The sequence below is a fragment of the Passer domesticus genome, chromosome 1 (assembly GCF_036417665.1).
Source record: "Passer domesticus isolate bPasDom1 chromosome 1, bPasDom1.hap1, whole genome shotgun sequence".
NCBI lineage: Eukaryota > Metazoa > Chordata > Aves > Passeriformes > Passeridae > Passer > Passer domesticus.
Genome location: NC_087474.1, coordinates 66,057,436 through 66,073,606, shown reverse-complemented (window position 1 = coordinate 66,073,606; position 16,171 = coordinate 66,057,436). Strand labels below are relative to the sequence as shown.

The window sequence follows — 16,171 nt, the reverse complement described above, 5'->3', positions numbered from 1 at the left end:
CCAGCAATGATAGGGGAAAAGAAATATCTCACCCCTCTAAGAGACAAAAATGAAGATTCCCTTCACAGAAATTGAATAATTCAATTTTATAGTATGGAAAGCTGATGCAAATTCAAATATAGGAAAGAAAGTATGCACAGGATTGCTGACAAATTTACTCGGAGAGGAACTGGATCCAAAAAAAGCACTTACAAGATGTCCAGGTAAAATGGGTTTCAAAGTAGCCAACAAAGAGAGCACAAGCAATTCATTGCATATTATGCCATGCACTTAAATCAAACTGGTGTTGCGTGAAGAGTATTCATACAAAAGTCATGGATGCTTTATCATTTGTTACTCCTCTAGAAGAAAAAACATCACACAAGCCCACAAAACCTGCTCAAACCATAGCTCAGCAACAGTAAGAAGCCATGAGAGAGAAGACACTGCAATAAGATGGAAGGCTTGCAATTGCAATCAAAAACTATATTTACAAAACATATGTTGTAAATAAACTGTTGATATGTGTTATAATTGTAACTGGGCTAGAAAGAAGAAAGAAGGGGTGGAACTGGAATAGTGGAGAAAGAAGTACTGTATGGCATCCTGAATACCTCTCGGTAGCTGAGAAAAAGTTCACGAAGGCTGTAGGATTGGCAATTATACCACAAATGTTATGATGCAAGCATGCAAATCAACAGCGCATCCTGACCTTTACTAGTATATTCAGTAGAAGATTTTTTAGCCACAGCTGGGAGATGACAAAAATTGATAAAAGAAAACAAATCACAGAGCAAATTCCTTGTGTGAGACCAGCAAAATGAAAAGTCTATGATGATCAAATGTGAAGAGATGAGTAAGAGAAGCAAAAACACTATAGCAGATTCATGACACCACAAAGGTCTGTTGGCTAGTATAGTTTCTTAGAATGCAAAATCAGTGATTTAAAGGAAAATAAGTCTTGATGTTTTAAAATATCAGGTTATATGCTTTTTTTGCATATTCTTAGTAAGTCTGTAAAACAGGTTTCTTCACAAGATAGTTATCTCAGAGAAAAATATCAGCTCATAGGGGAAATGTATTATACATTAATATGTAGAAAATTACATTAAAAGTAAGGAACCCATGCCACAGCATTTTTGGGAGGACTGTTTTGGAGGGACTCACGTTGCAGCAGGTGCAGTAGGCTGCTTCTCATGAGAGTGGACCCACGTTGGAGAAGTTCATGGAGAACTGTCTCCTGTGAGAGGGACTCCACAGTCACACAGGAGAAGGACCCCTCTTCCTGAGCAGAGGAAGAAGATCTCAGGGGACGAACTAACCAAAACCTCATCCCCTGTATTCTTGCGTTGTCAGTGGGAAGGAGGGAGGGGTGGGGGTAAGAAAAGGTGGTTTTAAGGACTTATTTTACTTCTTATTATTCTTCTCTAATTCTGTTAGTAATAAATTCACTTTATACCTCTAAGTTGAGCCTGTTTTGCCCTTGAAGTGTTTTCTCCTGATCTTTATCTCAACTCCTTTAATTTTTGATCTCCTCTGCCCAGCTGTGGCATGGGAGGGCGAGTGAGCGACTTTAGTGCATGCCTGGCATTTGGCCAGTGTGAAAGCCGGCACTGTCAGACACTAAAGCTTAGGCAAACCTTATTCCCAGGAGTGGCTTTCCTGATTTCAGCTCTCTGTGCAAGCCTCAGGCTCTCTAGAACTGACTGAAGTCCCAGAGTCCTGTCTCATGACATCTGAGGAAGCAGTAGAGGCTCTGAAACCTGAAAAAAGTACTTGTGGTATTACTTTCAACAATATAGTAGTAATAATAATAATAATAGTTATTATTATTATAGTTCTGAAATCAGAAATGCCTCAGAACAACAGGCAAAAGGCAAGGACAGATTTCCTGACAAAAGCATGTGAGCAAACAGTTTTATTTTTGTAAGAACCAGAATTGAATAGCCAAAATGTGAAAAACAATTTTAATTGGCAGAAATGTGTCCTGTTTTAAGAGCATTTATCACTTTGCTTTCTCTCTTGCTAAGAATACCAGGCTGCTGTCTTCTGCTTTGCCTGCAGTCCTGGCCCTGTTCCTTTAGCAAGCACAGTTCTGGCAGGTTTCTCACCAGTTTTGGCCTCCTACTTCAAGGGACAGTTGACCAGAGAAAAGGGACCTCTTAACTTACTCTGGTCTGGGTCCTATGACTATTCCTATTATTATTAGCATTTTTTAAAAATGAAAAGATCAAAGAATAGCATTTAACATTAAACTACTATAAGACAAACATATTTACAGAGGTTAAAATTCTCCACAAAACCTCAGAAGAAAAGATAAGGAATTTGAAACACAGGGGCTCCTCCAGTCTTGGGTTAGCAGTAAGTTTCTTTCAATATCGAGTCTATCTACTGTCAAAGAGAATATCCACTGTTGCACTTGATAAGGTAGAAAACAATACACATTAATTATTGCTGTTCTCCTCCAGGCACTTTTCTTCTAAGCTGTGCAACTGGCTGTGACTATGATGGCCCTGGACTGGGTCTGGGTCCTTTTTCTCCATCATATCTACTTTTCTCCCCACTACATGTAGAAATGTTTGTGCCTGGAAAGCCATGTATTAGTTCAGGGAGAAAGGGGAGTTTCATGTGAATCCTGGCATTTAACCTGTGTGACAGACCCAGACATTAAAGTAAGTGGTAGTCTTGTGTTCTTCAAACTTCACATGAGATGCTTGAATATATATTTGAAAGTGTTATTATGTTTAAATTGCTTTAAGAGTAAATCTCTGGGGAACTTGCTTTTTCCTTTATTGGCATAAGGTAGCAACAACTTCAGCAAGTAAACCTAATGGTGGTGAGGGCTGAGGTCTCACTCTGTCAGCACTTACAGCCTTCAGGGACTGCAGTAAAGGGCATATCATATGATTAGTGGTGTTCTTGTCTCTTTTGGGCCTGGAGAGACACAGTTGCTGAAAAATACAAAGATATTTAAACAGTTTATCCTGGTTTAGATGCCTGGAGCCAGTGCTAAGGGGATAATTTACCTTTTTGAAAGTCCCTTCTAAGCTATAGCTCACTGTAGTAGGCACTGAAAAACCTTTATTTCCATGGCTGGTCACAGAAATACCCCTACCTGGGTTCAGTAATGCTGACTATAGCAGAAGCAGTGAAGCAGAATGGGTTTTTTAATATTAACTGTCCACACAGGAACTCATACTGTGTAACATGCTTTCAGCTTTGTCATACCACAGTAAGTCAAAATGTTTCTGTACTATTTTCCAGCTAGACAAATTGAGAAAGCAGCTGGCCCATGGTAGGATTACAGGACTTTAACCTCTCTTGCCAGAAGAGTGCAACCATTTGTAGAAAATAGTTTTCTGGCTCATCTATCTATGTATGCACAACATTGCAAACAAGGTGTTTTACTTAGTGCCCAGACACTTTGGGTCCCACCAAGGAGAGAAACTACATTTTTCTCTTTTTTTCATGACCCATGATTTAATGCACAAAGTCCATAGAAGCCTTCCCTAGACTTGCCATGAGACAGCCTCTCACTAGAGTTTCTGCAGATTTAGTTTTAGGTATTTGTAAGCTATTTCCCACATTTTAGCCAAATTGCTGGGGCAAAATAGCAAAAGTCAGTCTGCTTCCAAAAGTCAGTGCAATACAAACTTGGAACATGTCCTTCTCTGCATCCAGAATTTAATTCTAAAAGTCATATTTAACCAATCAGAATAGATAAATAAGACCAAATGGTTAATATGTCATTGCTACAAAGTGACAACAATCAAAAAATATGTGAATCAAATTATCCATCAAGAACCTAAGCACAATCAATTCACTGGAATTCCTGATAACCCACACAGCTGAAACAAAGCATTATTTTATATGAAATAAACTCAGAGAAGAAACTAGGGATTTTATATTTTTATCATAGCTGTTTCTCTTCATATGCTTGATGCCATTTGTGTGTGGTATGAGTGTGTGTGCGGTATGCGTGTGTGTGCATCATAGTGGTTTTGGATATTGTGTTAGTTTTGCATCACAGAAGTAATGTTTTGGGAGAGACTGTTAGCAGTTTCTTCTGTGTCTGACAGGACACCAATCAGTAGTAGGTTCTGGGAACTGATAATCTATAAAACCATTGGAAAGCTATACATGCTTCTGTGGAAAACACGTGTTAAGGACTTAAGGATGAAAGAAACCCAGGAACTCTTTTTTTTTCCCTTCCGGCTGGCAAAGAGGTAACACAGCCGGCCAAGCCCCTGTCTCGGCCAGGCCGCGCCAGGCGTCCCCCACCGCAGGGTGCCCGCGGGGCCGCCCCATCGGCTGCCCGACAGCGGCAGAGGAGAAGCCCCTGGGCCCTGCATGCTGGCTGCTGAGATCCCCCGTGCTGGCTGCTGAGATCCTAGATGCTGTCCCCCAGGCCCCAGGCAAGATGTTGACTCTTTCAGTGCTTCAATCTGTCGACCCTCACTGCTTCAGTCCTCCCTCACGTGAGAGAAAAGTTGAGAAATGCAGACACATAAATAAACAACACGAAAACATCGAGGTCAGTGAAGAAGTCATGTCCCAGATAGGAGGGATGAGCCTTTAGTTTTAGGCTGAAGTCCTCTTATAAAGCTATGGAGTAGGACTCTTTTCCCTGTAACACATGAAGGTATGGGGAGATGAAGGTGTTCAAATTGTAGATATCGAGCAAAGGTCTCTATGCTAAAGTAAGCAAGTGTTAAAGTAGCTGTAATCTTACTAGAAGTTTGAGCAGAGAAGGAGAGAAGAGTGATGAAATTCCTGTGCCCCCAGGAAGAGAAGATCTCTGTTCTTAGAGATGAAGATGATTTCAGAGAATGATAATGAGAACCTTTGCTTTTAAACAACTCATCTTTAAAACTGTACCCCATAAGTTGATATGGCCCATAAACACAGCTGTGGGAGATGCTGTCAAAATAGGAGGGATTTCATGATTGCAGATTTCCCTGGGCGGTTGTTATTTGTGGAAATTAAAAGCTGAAAAAACTGTTTTCTTGTGGAGAACTCTCCATGACATTAACAAGAGGACTTCTCTCCCTTAGTGAACTGAAGAAATACTATTCTAGAGGGGGTAAACTGACTGGAAATTTTAGGTTTTGCTTCTGTACATTACCAGTGGGAAAGAAAAGGTTGTTGGGGGAGGAGAAGTGTTCTGAAGGATGTGTTCTGATTCTTATTACTCTTTTTTTTTTAGTTACTATTAATAAATTTTTCTTTATACCCTTTTAAAGTTTTGAGCCTGTTTTGCCTCTCTCCTAATCCTATCTCACAGCAAGAAATAAGTAAGTACATTCTAGTGAGTGCACTAATAATTGGCCAGGACTGAACTGAATTATTACATTAGCCAAGAAAGCTCAAATTAGCAAACCAAAACCACTACAGATATTAAGCTTAAAAATTAGAATTAGTTTCTTACCTAAAAAAAGCTAATGAGGATATTCCACTGTTTATTTGGAGTTTTTTAAAACTTATCCAGATAAGCAGTCTCAGTACGAAATTATTTGGATAAAAATTACTTGTACCCAGATGTATATAGAACTTTACATTCTGTGAGTCACTTTATGTGACTTTAAAGAAAAAGAATTTAAAAATCTCAAACTTTATTTATCATTCAAAGTGAAGTCATTGACTAAGAATTATTGAGAAACCAATGGGAAAACATTGCCGAAAAACTAATCCTTGCCTGAGATTCATGTAGTGTCTTTTGACAAGTGGTTCAAGTTAGTAGTTGACAATTGGAAAACCTAAAAATTACCATCAAAAGTCTTCAGTAAACACAACTTTACATCAATAATGTTTTTAACCTCCTGGCTCTTATCTGTTTGTGTTTTTTAAAGAAATGTCAGGGTCAGAGATGGAGATTGGTAGATGAGTTGTAGTATTACATCAGACAGAGTCTACATAAACATATACACTACTTTCACTTCATTGATGTCCCATGGCCTATATGAAAGCATTGTCTGGTTGATTGATACTGCCCTAAGTCATCATAACCTGTTCTAACATATGTTCATTACATTTACATAAATGAATTATGAAGGGACTGATTTTCATGGAGGTACCTTTTGTACAGAAGAACATCTCTCAAATTCTGCTTTGGCAGATTTTTATGTTTCCTCTATTTGATTTCACAAAAGATAGCAAGTGAAAAAAGGGCTGGGCTGCGATTTCAAGTGCACCTGGAACCATGAAGGAAACAGAAAAAAAAACGCTTTCAAAAACACTTTTCGCTTTGTGGGGAGGAGTGTTGTTTATCTTTGTTTCTCTTACTGAAAAAAACCTGACTTGTAAAAGGCTGCAAGTTCTTAGGAATTGCCTGAGCAGTTCAGATACTGCCAGGTGCCCGACAGCAAGGAAAAATGTGCCAAAGAGCTGAAAACATGATGGTGCATGGGAAGAATGAGATTTTTTTGAAATTAATGGTAGTTTTTTATGTAGGCCTGTAATTCAGAAAAGCATGCTCTTCTTGCATTGTGTCTTTGTCTTGTTACTTCAAAATGATGGTGATGAGTTAAAAAATCCTTTTTAAAAATAAAAGCTGTTTACTCTCAGTTCATCCCAGTTTTTTTAGACAGAAAAACTGCAGGCAGGACAGCAGCAGGCTGGAGTACAATAATTTCAGAGACCAGTAGCTTATGTTAAGCAGTCAGTCAATGATCCTCAATTCAACTCATAAAAAGCTGTCTAAACATCAAAATCCATAGATAAGTGGATGAATACACACATATACATATACAAATGCATATGAGTTCTTTGGGTCTTTGTCATTTTACAACTTTCCATTAATTTTTTTTTTCATGTTTCTTCATGAAAGAGACTTTGTGTTGCATTGTTTCATTTTTCTCTTTGGGAGAGGAAATAGACACATTCCTGTATATTTTTCAGTTCATTTTGAATGGTAAGGGAGTCGTAGTTTTTCAAGACAGATGCACAAGAAAAAGTAGAAATGAAAGTGGGAAAATAGTTTAAAAAGTCTAATTGCAGTTATTGTGCCCTACATTTTTATCCAAAATTTATGCCCAGTCAAACATGCAAAGTCCACAGAATTGTTTTTATATCTGTAAAATTAGATTTCTTTAAAGTACTTTAAAATACTAATGAGTTTCAACTTGGGTGTATCAAGATAGACATGCCCAAAAGTATTTGAATTTTTAAAAAAAGTAGTTAAGTGAAAATGTTTCAAATCTGAAATCAGTGAGAATGCTTTTGAGAACTGACTTATGAATATAGAAGGGTAAGAAATCACTATATTATAAATAAAACCTTTGGCATCAATATTGAGTAACAGAGCGAATAACGACATTAAACATGCTCTGCAGTTCTGCTTCACTTTGTTTCACATAAATGATGCATTTACAAAAGAAGATAAATAAATGTAAAAAAACCCAAAAAAATCAACTAAACGAAAATCATGCTGTATTACATGACTTTGCAGTGAAATGTGCTATTTCAAGCTTGGTACATACTGTGAATACCAGGATAAAATAATCTGTTCAGCACAGTGAAGTTTGAGTACTTTTACTAGACAACTGTTGCAGGCAAAGCAGAAAAAGAAAGATTTCCCACCTACAACTCCTCTAGGTGATACATGAGAAGATGGAGAGCATTCAAAGGACAGACAGAAAAGCAGGTATCTCATTTATTTTTTAACTGTTTGACAAAATACTGGTTTCCCTGAAGTGCATGTTTTGGGGACTGCTCCTTCTCTCACCCCAGGAGCAAAACTGAGCCCAGGCACACGAGATCCTGCTTCAGCTGCACAGACACTCCCGGAGGTTAATGCAAGGACTCCTACGTGCATGTGTGCAGTAGTTACAAGATCCTGATGGCTTTATTACCCTTGAGGCCTCCTCTTCGGTATGTCAATGTACTCCTAACCTGCAGCCACATGACGAAAATTAAACAAGGGTTTGTTGCATTTGTTGCTGTGGAAATATGAATTCAGTTGCTTCAGTTTCAGTGTGATTTCCCTCCTCCCCCCACCCCTCCCTCCTTGTTTTTTGAATATTTACATTTTTATGAAAAGTCAAGAACAGGAGACATTTGTGACAAGCAAAAAGGGAGGGGATAGCCCCCACTCATCCATTCCCTTCTGCCAATTCTGTCTCCAGCCCCCACCACATTTTTCCTCGTTTGTTGGGGCAAAGAGGTGGGAGTGAGGGAATAAAAGCACTCCTGCATGTCTGGAGGAAAGAAAATAGATAAAGGTGGAAAGTGAAAGGGGAGGGGAACAGCGGCCAGGGACTTAAACTGCCAGTGAAACGACGCTTCTTCGGCCCCTCTCTTCAGATAATAGTTAACTCGGGGTTAAAGATTAATACTCAGGCAAAGCACTGTATAAATGGCCCGGGCAGGCCGAATGTATGTGAGGTGCCTCCTGCTCTCCAGGCCGCCAAGCTGTCCTGCCCCGGCCCCTGCTCAGCGGCATGAGCGGCTCGCGATGCGCACCGTGCCGCGGCTGGCTCCCGGCGCTGCTGCTCCCGGCGCTGCTGCTGCTGCCGGCGCTGCCGGCCACACGTCTCGCCCGCGGCGCGCAGCCCGTGCTTTGCGCCCCCTGCACCCCGGAGAGGCTCGCTGTGTGCCCGCCCGTCCCGCCCGACTGCCCAGAGGCTGCCCGGCAGCCCGGCTGCGGCTGCTGTCAGATCTGCGCCCTCGGGCCGGGGCAGCCCTGTGGGGTCTACACCGCCCGCTGCCGCCTGGGGCTCCGCTGCCATATCCCTGCCGAGGAGTCCCGGCCCCTCTCCGCCCTCATCCAGGGGCACGGGACGTGCTTGCCCATCAGCGAGGTCGGAGGGATGCGCACAGAAGAGCCGGCAGGTACCGGGCCATCGCGTCCCCGCTCCGCGCTGCCTCACGGGCCAGGCCCGGAGCTGCGCGCCGGGCGCTGCGGCACAGCCCTCGCCGACTGCTGCCCGAGGGATTGGCAGGCGCGACGCGGGCTGTGGGAGCCAGAAGCTGGGAAAAATGAGCCAAGTTAGGGAGACGTCTGAAATATAGGGAGGCTGGAATGCACTTTCCAGGGAAACGTGCTCTGACCTGTTCGAGGTGAGGTGCATCCTGGTGCCGGGCCTAAAATGTTCACAACAAGCTAGTACGCTACTCTCTGAAAGCAAGAAAACCCTAAAGCATAGTCATGGAACAGTGCAGAATAACTACAGTGAGGTATCTGGGAGGCTGCAGACAGTTTTTCTTTAGTAGCAGACAGTAGCTGGAGTAGGACAAATGTTTTATAGGCTTTGGTCATGTCCATCGCTAAAAGTCATGATAGAGAATGAAAAGGCTTTGTGCCTGGGAATAAAATCTACCTGGAGCAGTGTAGTACTAGCCAAATTATCTTGGGGCAAAAAGGCATCTTAAGCATCTTAGACTATATGATGGGCAGGGACTTCTTCAGTGTTATTCTTTTTCATTTTATTATGATTATTATTATAATGATGATGATTGTTATTATTATTATTTTCATCATCACTACTGCTATGTCTGTGAAGTGGTGATTAAGGTAGCTCGGTACCATTACAAAAATAATCATCGTTGACTCAAAATAACAATAGCCATTAGTAGAAGTAAGTGGAGTTTGTCTTGTAGTTGAGGGTGTGGGATAGGCAGAGAACAGTGACCAAACTGAGTATTTAAGCTACCTGCATTAAACTTGATTTGATTGTTCCAGTTTGCTTGCTTCATTCCTTCCTTCCTTTCTTTTGTCCTTTCTTTCCCTCCTCAATTTCTCACTTTCATTTTTTCTTGAACATTGTCAGTCTATTGCCTGTTTACAGCCTTGATTCAGCAAGTAATTTAGACACATAAAAAATTTATCCTATGATGAATCACCTGCAATTGCAAAGAGCTTCTCTTTCTTTCAGTGGAAGAGTTCACACATGCTTTAGGCATTGGTATGAAGGCCACGATCAGGCAGAAACAAATATTTTTGCCAATTCTTTGCTATTTGGTCTACTGCAGAGCAGCAGGAGCTACTTCTGGCCCCTGTGAATTGCTACCCCTTCTTATTTATGAGGCAAGAGCAAAGTACAGGATACCCTGGGATGAGGTCTTGACCATTTCCTCTCATGAATAAAACCAGAAATACATCACACTGACAAAAATCTAAATTCATTACAAGTTTACCTTCAATCTTTTCTCATTTAATCAAGTTTCTACAACCCACTGTAGTCAAGAAGGTTTTTTTCACTTCTAACAGACATGCTGCATCTTCATCTTTGAAGTATCATAAAATAACCAACTTGTTAGAGAATAGCTGCTGAGCCCTTCTATGAATTTATTATCAAAGTATAATTTGCCATGCTGCACATGTAATTTATTCTTACAGTATCTACTCTAATGGGTGTCTGAGATATTACTTTTATTTTGGTTGATCTTTCTCTTCACCTTTTTAAACTTTGATAAATAAATGCCAAATTTCACTGAAGATGTTTACCTTAATATCATTCACTTCCAGATTCTATAGAACCTGATGATATGCCTCTGGAAAGCACTGAAATAACACAGGATCATCTGCTGAACTATCAGTTGATGTTTCCCATAGGCCAGGATAAATCCATTCCCTGGAATTCCATCACTGCATATGAAAATATGAAAGCAAAAAGAATATCTGAACCCAAGAAATGGAAAGAGCAGGTGGGTTTTCTTTGTAAAACTTTCAGACACCACTTCAGTAGAGCCTCACAAAAATTTTCGAGCAGCAACATTGAAATAACATTATTTTGGGTAGCTGGCAAACCAGCTTTTGGAATGTTCTCATCAGATGCTTGAGGAACAGACTGGAGCTATAATAACAGGCATGCATCAGATATGTCCTAGACAGACTTCATGCAGAGGCTGAATGTTTCACCATATTTACAATCAGATTATAACCAGGCCCCTTAATTTACAGGAATCTGTATTAAATTCTTGGACTCCTTTTTAGTTTTAGTTAAGGCGTTTTTCACTGGTCCAACACACAGCAAAATAACAAGGAGTCCTTTCATGTAGTTATTGATGAAACATCAATGCAAAACAAAATGTGATTCTCTCTGATTGCAAGGAAACACTATTAAGTATACTCATGTTGAAAGAAAAAGATCTCTACAGTTAAAGTGGGGCTTGACACTGCAAAATCCTAGTGGGTAATGAGAATGTACGGCCTTTGCAAGCAGGTTTGTGTTCCACTTGAGGGCACCAGAGAACTACGGTTAGACTGGTCCCGGCGTCAGCAGCACCCCTGCATAGTGGAGCTGGGTTAGTCGGGCAGCACGGCTTTGGTTCGTAATGGTCGCTGACAAAATGGAAGAGAAAAAGAAAAAATAGACTAATCACCACCCTACCTTAGGAAGCCTCGTTCCATATCCAGAAAAGGACTTAATCACAGATTTAGTTTGAACTGTTATGTACATGTGCTGTTAGGTGCAGTTCTGATTTTTAAGGCTTCTGCTTTTCTCACCCTGAGCCACAAGTAAATCCGCAGACTGGAATATGACAGCTTATATGAGGGGCTAACATAGGGAGGTTTTGCAAAAGCAGAGGTTATATTTTCATTCAAATGTAGAAATATTTGTTCTGTTGCTTTTCCTTTCCTGTACTGATTCAAATGTGTTAGGTACTATTGATGTACAGAAATTGTGACTTTGAAAAAAGAGATCCAGCAAATTGTGAAAACAGTGAATATTGCAAACAGTTCTTCATTCCCAGTTCCAAGAACTTTGGGGTTTGGTCCTAGAGCTACAGAATGGCTCCATGTTGCTCTGGCAACGGTTCTGTCCTGTACAAAAGATAACAAACATTCAGATATTTGTTCTTGCACCATCTGTTTATGTCTTGCACTTATCCTCCATATATCAACAGAGCACAAGGCAACCTGGAAAATGTGACCGATGTCACGTACCAGTCTTCTAACTTCCACCTCCCTATAAGAGGAGAGATTGTATCCTCTAAGCAGTAATGTGTCTACTTAGTACAGGTTAAATTTTCTTGAGTGTCAATTTAAGGACTAAAATCTCCACGTTTATGAGAACAGAAAAAACCTCGAATAAAAACAATGGTCTAAATGCAACACCAGAGTTTTCTGGCTGTGCTCCTACTGAAAGAAGAAAAACTACATGCAAAACAGTCTGGTGTAGACTTTATGCCTAATAAGTATTTTCAGCTTTTTACTGTCTATGTTCTGATGACTTTTTATGTAGCTGATTTACTTGTGATTTTGGTATTCACTACCCTGGTATTCTTGCAGGGTCCTTGTCAGAAGGAGCTTTACAGAGCCCTGTATAAATTGGTGAAGGCTCAGCAGAGAAGCAGAGGAGAGATTTACAAATTTTACTTGCCCAACTGCAACAAGAATGGATTTTACCACAGCAAACAGGTGCGTGCCTTTTTCCCCCTCTCTGCTCACAGCAGTGCTGCGACTAGCCTGATTACAGCCAACCCTTTTACAGCCCTCTGCTCCCAAACTCAAAAGTTTGCAGCAGGTTGTGAAAACAGGGATACTTAGAGCAGATGGTTTGTCCTTCTCTTCAAGGTGAGCTGCATGCTGGTGGCTGTCAGCAGTAGAGGCAGAAGTCTTTTCCCTTCACAAAACAGGTGCACTCAAAGCCTTTTCCAAAATATTTTAGCCCTATCTGCTCCCATGTACCTGGTTTATTAGCATTCATTAAGTTGACATTAATTCATAATATCCCTACCTGCCAAAACCCATTGAATATATGTAATAATCACTATGTAAAAAGAGGGCTCTCAGCTCACAGGCAGTGGAAAACCTACATAGGCAGTGAGAAGAAAAAAAAAACTCTTTAGAGCAAAATTAACCTTCTGAAAGCTTGACAAAACTACTGATTTGTGTTGCCTGTGGATTAGGCTATTTGCTCATTTCCATTATACCCTCAAAAAAATCTATTGCAAGTTACAGTGAGAGTAATCTGCAAAACTAACTAAAGCTCTGAACCTCAAGCCACAACCTGTAACCACAGGTCATGCACACAAATTTAGTAGGTTTGCATAATTCTATGTCATCAAGACTCCTTGCTTTTGGGCATGGCATCATGGTGTGACTCATGAACACTGTGACCTGGGATCTAATCAAGCACAAACAGAAACCTGTTTAAGCCCCTCCTCAAGAAAAAATCCCAAAACATACCGCCTTATTTGTCTCCTTGTGTGAAGAGACAGAAAATTCAATCACTGCTCTCACCCTATGAGATTGTATATTCTCCCATCCTTCCATTTCTCACACTGGCACTGGAAGATATTGCTTTTATCTACTGCTGTTTACCAAGGACTGGACAGTATTAAATCTGAGGTTTCTGTTATGATAGCTGAGCTTAGGTCTTGGTTCCCTAACCAAGTGTGTTGTTTAGAGGCTCTGCAGACCACGTCATTCAAAACAAGCCCGTGCATGGCAGGTCCCCACCTTCTGATCCTAATTGTGTCCAATACCTCTATTGGCAATACCTCACAGGTAATCTTACAGTTACTTATTGTGTTTTTTGGGGTTTTTTGTGTTGTTTTTTTTTCTAATAATATTCTAGTGTGAAACTTTGCTGGATGGAGAATCTGCTGAATGCTGGTGTGTCTATCCGAAAAATGGCAGAAGAATTCCTGGATCTCCAGCAGTTAAAGGAGACCCAGAATGCCAACAGTATCTCAACTCACAAGAATAAAACTAAACTCTAACGTTTTTCACACCAAGCTTTCTGTGGGATCTGTTATAGTCAGGAACTATTCCAGTCAGGAGCCATTTCACTAAGGTAGTCTTGTGCACCTGATTTTGAGTGTATGAGTAACCCCATAAAGTAACATTTTTACTGCACTGAGATTGCCTACATGTTTAAGTGACAAATGTGAGCTACTGCAAGATCAAATCCTATAATCTTGTATATATTGTTTGTATAATATTATATATACTCTCATATGTAAAGCTGATGAATTATTTATTTTGCACTGCATGTATTTTGTCTCTTCATGTTCTTACTAATTTATATTCTCAAACACTTCATAACTTTATATTTAAATACTTAATATTATTGTGCTTAAATATATCATCATGTTGGAGGAATGCTGCAACTTAAGCCTTCAAATGGCATAGCTATTGGAAAAAACGGCTTGTAAACTTGCATTTTTGTACTACATATTTATAGATGTAAAACTGAATTTTTAAAAACAGATTTCAGTAGAAAGCATGCGTAGAAACTTATTTAAAACATGTTTTGTGAACATATTATGTTACTTTTGCACCTCTGTTTCAATGCCAGTCTGTTTCTTAAAAAAGAAGTATTATATAGTATTATATACCAAAGCTCCTGATGGGACAGTATTTGATATTTTTTAAACATATACACTGGATAAATGACAAAACACAATATGATATTCTGCACCACCTTTGACAAGTGTAAGTTGTTCACAATGTTGATGATATTTAAAATGAGCTATTAAAAGTCTTGTGCTCTGCCCTTGTCTCTTGTTTTCTGCTTATTTCCCCTCAGCAGTCTGACCTCAGCAGGAAAACAGGCAAAAGCCTTGCAAATCTGCCTCCTGAATGCCACGCTACTTTTACCTTTGATGAGTTTCCTTCTTTTGGTCTCCCTGCCCTGTTGCCCTAGTCGTGTCCTCTCTAGTCCCAGCTGCACTGTGCAAGCCTCTGTCTTGGGCAAAACAGCAGCCTCCAAGGGAAGTTATTAAAAGATTTCCTGGATAGGAAATCTGGGTACCTTTCTCCACTCAAATGCCCAAGGCAGCAGTATTAGTACATTTACAAGATAACATCAAGAATAGAAGGAGCCATTTCCTGCACAGAAAGTCAGAGGTTATAAAAAGGAGGCTGGGAAAAAAAACAGCCTTACACTTTTTTCTGAAAGCAGAGAAGAGGGTGCTCCTGGCTTGGGAGATAGTCCATTTCCCTCCCCTACATGTTCCTTTGACTTAGTGATTGCAGGGAAGAAGAGACTGAAAGTGACTGCCATTCTGGCTTCAAGTTGATTTTGTCCATGGAGAAATGGGTGTGGGAGTAAGCAAGTCCCACAGGTGAAAACAGTCTGCACCAACTCTTCCTATGAAAACAGCTGGGGAGGATAGTGATAACATTTTCTAAGAGTCTGGCAGAAGTGAAGGCCTAAAATTCTCCTGCCTTTTGTTGGCACAAACTCTGAGTTTTAAATGGGAGAGGGAAGCTGCTTGTTGAAGCTGCAAATTGAAAGCGTAGGGATCTCTGCTCTCCCTATCACATTTCTGTGGCTTCATACATTACGCTTGCTGACTGTGTTGTATCAATGTCTGCCAATCCAGTGGGGGTCTATTAAACTGCTCTAGATTTAAAAGTGTGGATATACTGCTGACCTCCTTTGTGAAGTTTTCTTTTGAGATCTTCCCAAGGAAAGCACTGCAAAAAAGCAGTCTATAGTATTGGTATCATAAGTAACTAATGTCTAACATCCCTGTAATAAGCTACTGTGAGACCTGGCTAAAACTGTGTTACAACACCACACTGACTATGTCCAAATGCTTGGCAGTCTCTGTCAAAATAATGAAGAAGCAGCAAGTTTTGGAATCCTTTTCAGGGAGTCTACTCGGCATGGAACAATTGTCATGGCATTGCCAAGGGAAAATAGTGAAGAAAGGAGGGGAAATGCTGTAATCTCACAGCTACATCACACTCTTAAGAGTACTCTGACTGCTCTTACCCCACAAATCTTGTGTAAAGGTTTATCTCTAAAGAGCAGAACTTTATTATTTTTGTTGGGATAATTATATATATAGGGGAAACATTAATAGTTTGTATAGTAATAGTCCATTTGCAGAATAGCAATCCGGTGGACAACTACTTCCAAAGATGTTTTGCAGGGTGGAAAGTTCCTATCCTAGCTGTAAGAAATTGGAGTTTTCAGTGGGGACAGGGGTTTAGGAGATATTCTTTCCTCTAACTGTTAAATAATAGAAGCAGAAGTTACTTTGCACAACATTCAGGAATGATAGGCCAGTTTCTTAAAAATGTTTAGCCCCTTACTTACTACTGAAAGTGGCAGGGGAAGAGTGCCTCCTTATATGAAATCTGGCCTCCTATGACATCTCACCAGGACTCACCAGGACAGACATCTGCTCAGCTGCTTTGCGATGAGCTGTCTGACTAGGACCAGACTCTTCCATATACTGGGATTAGGACTAATGCAGGGACGCAAAGCAGGCAAATTTTATCTTCCCTATA

General features: G+C 40.4%; 1 protein-coding gene across 1 annotated transcript; it reads left to right on the top strand.

The window, feature by feature from the left end:
- Nucleotides 1-8,361: 8,361 nt before the first annotated feature.
- IGFBP1 (insulin like growth factor binding protein 1) lies at nt 8,362-14,422 on the top strand. The gene is made up of 4 exons (XM_064421651.1): nt 8,362-8,808; nt 10,445-10,623; nt 12,212-12,340; nt 13,503-14,422. The coding sequence occupies exons 1-4, from the start codon at nt 8,418-8,420 to the stop codon at nt 13,632-13,634; spliced, it is 831 nt and encodes a 276-aa protein (XP_064277721.1). The 5' UTR covers nt 8,362-8,417; the 3' UTR covers nt 13,635-14,422.
- Nucleotides 14,423-16,171: the final 1,749 nt, after the last annotated feature.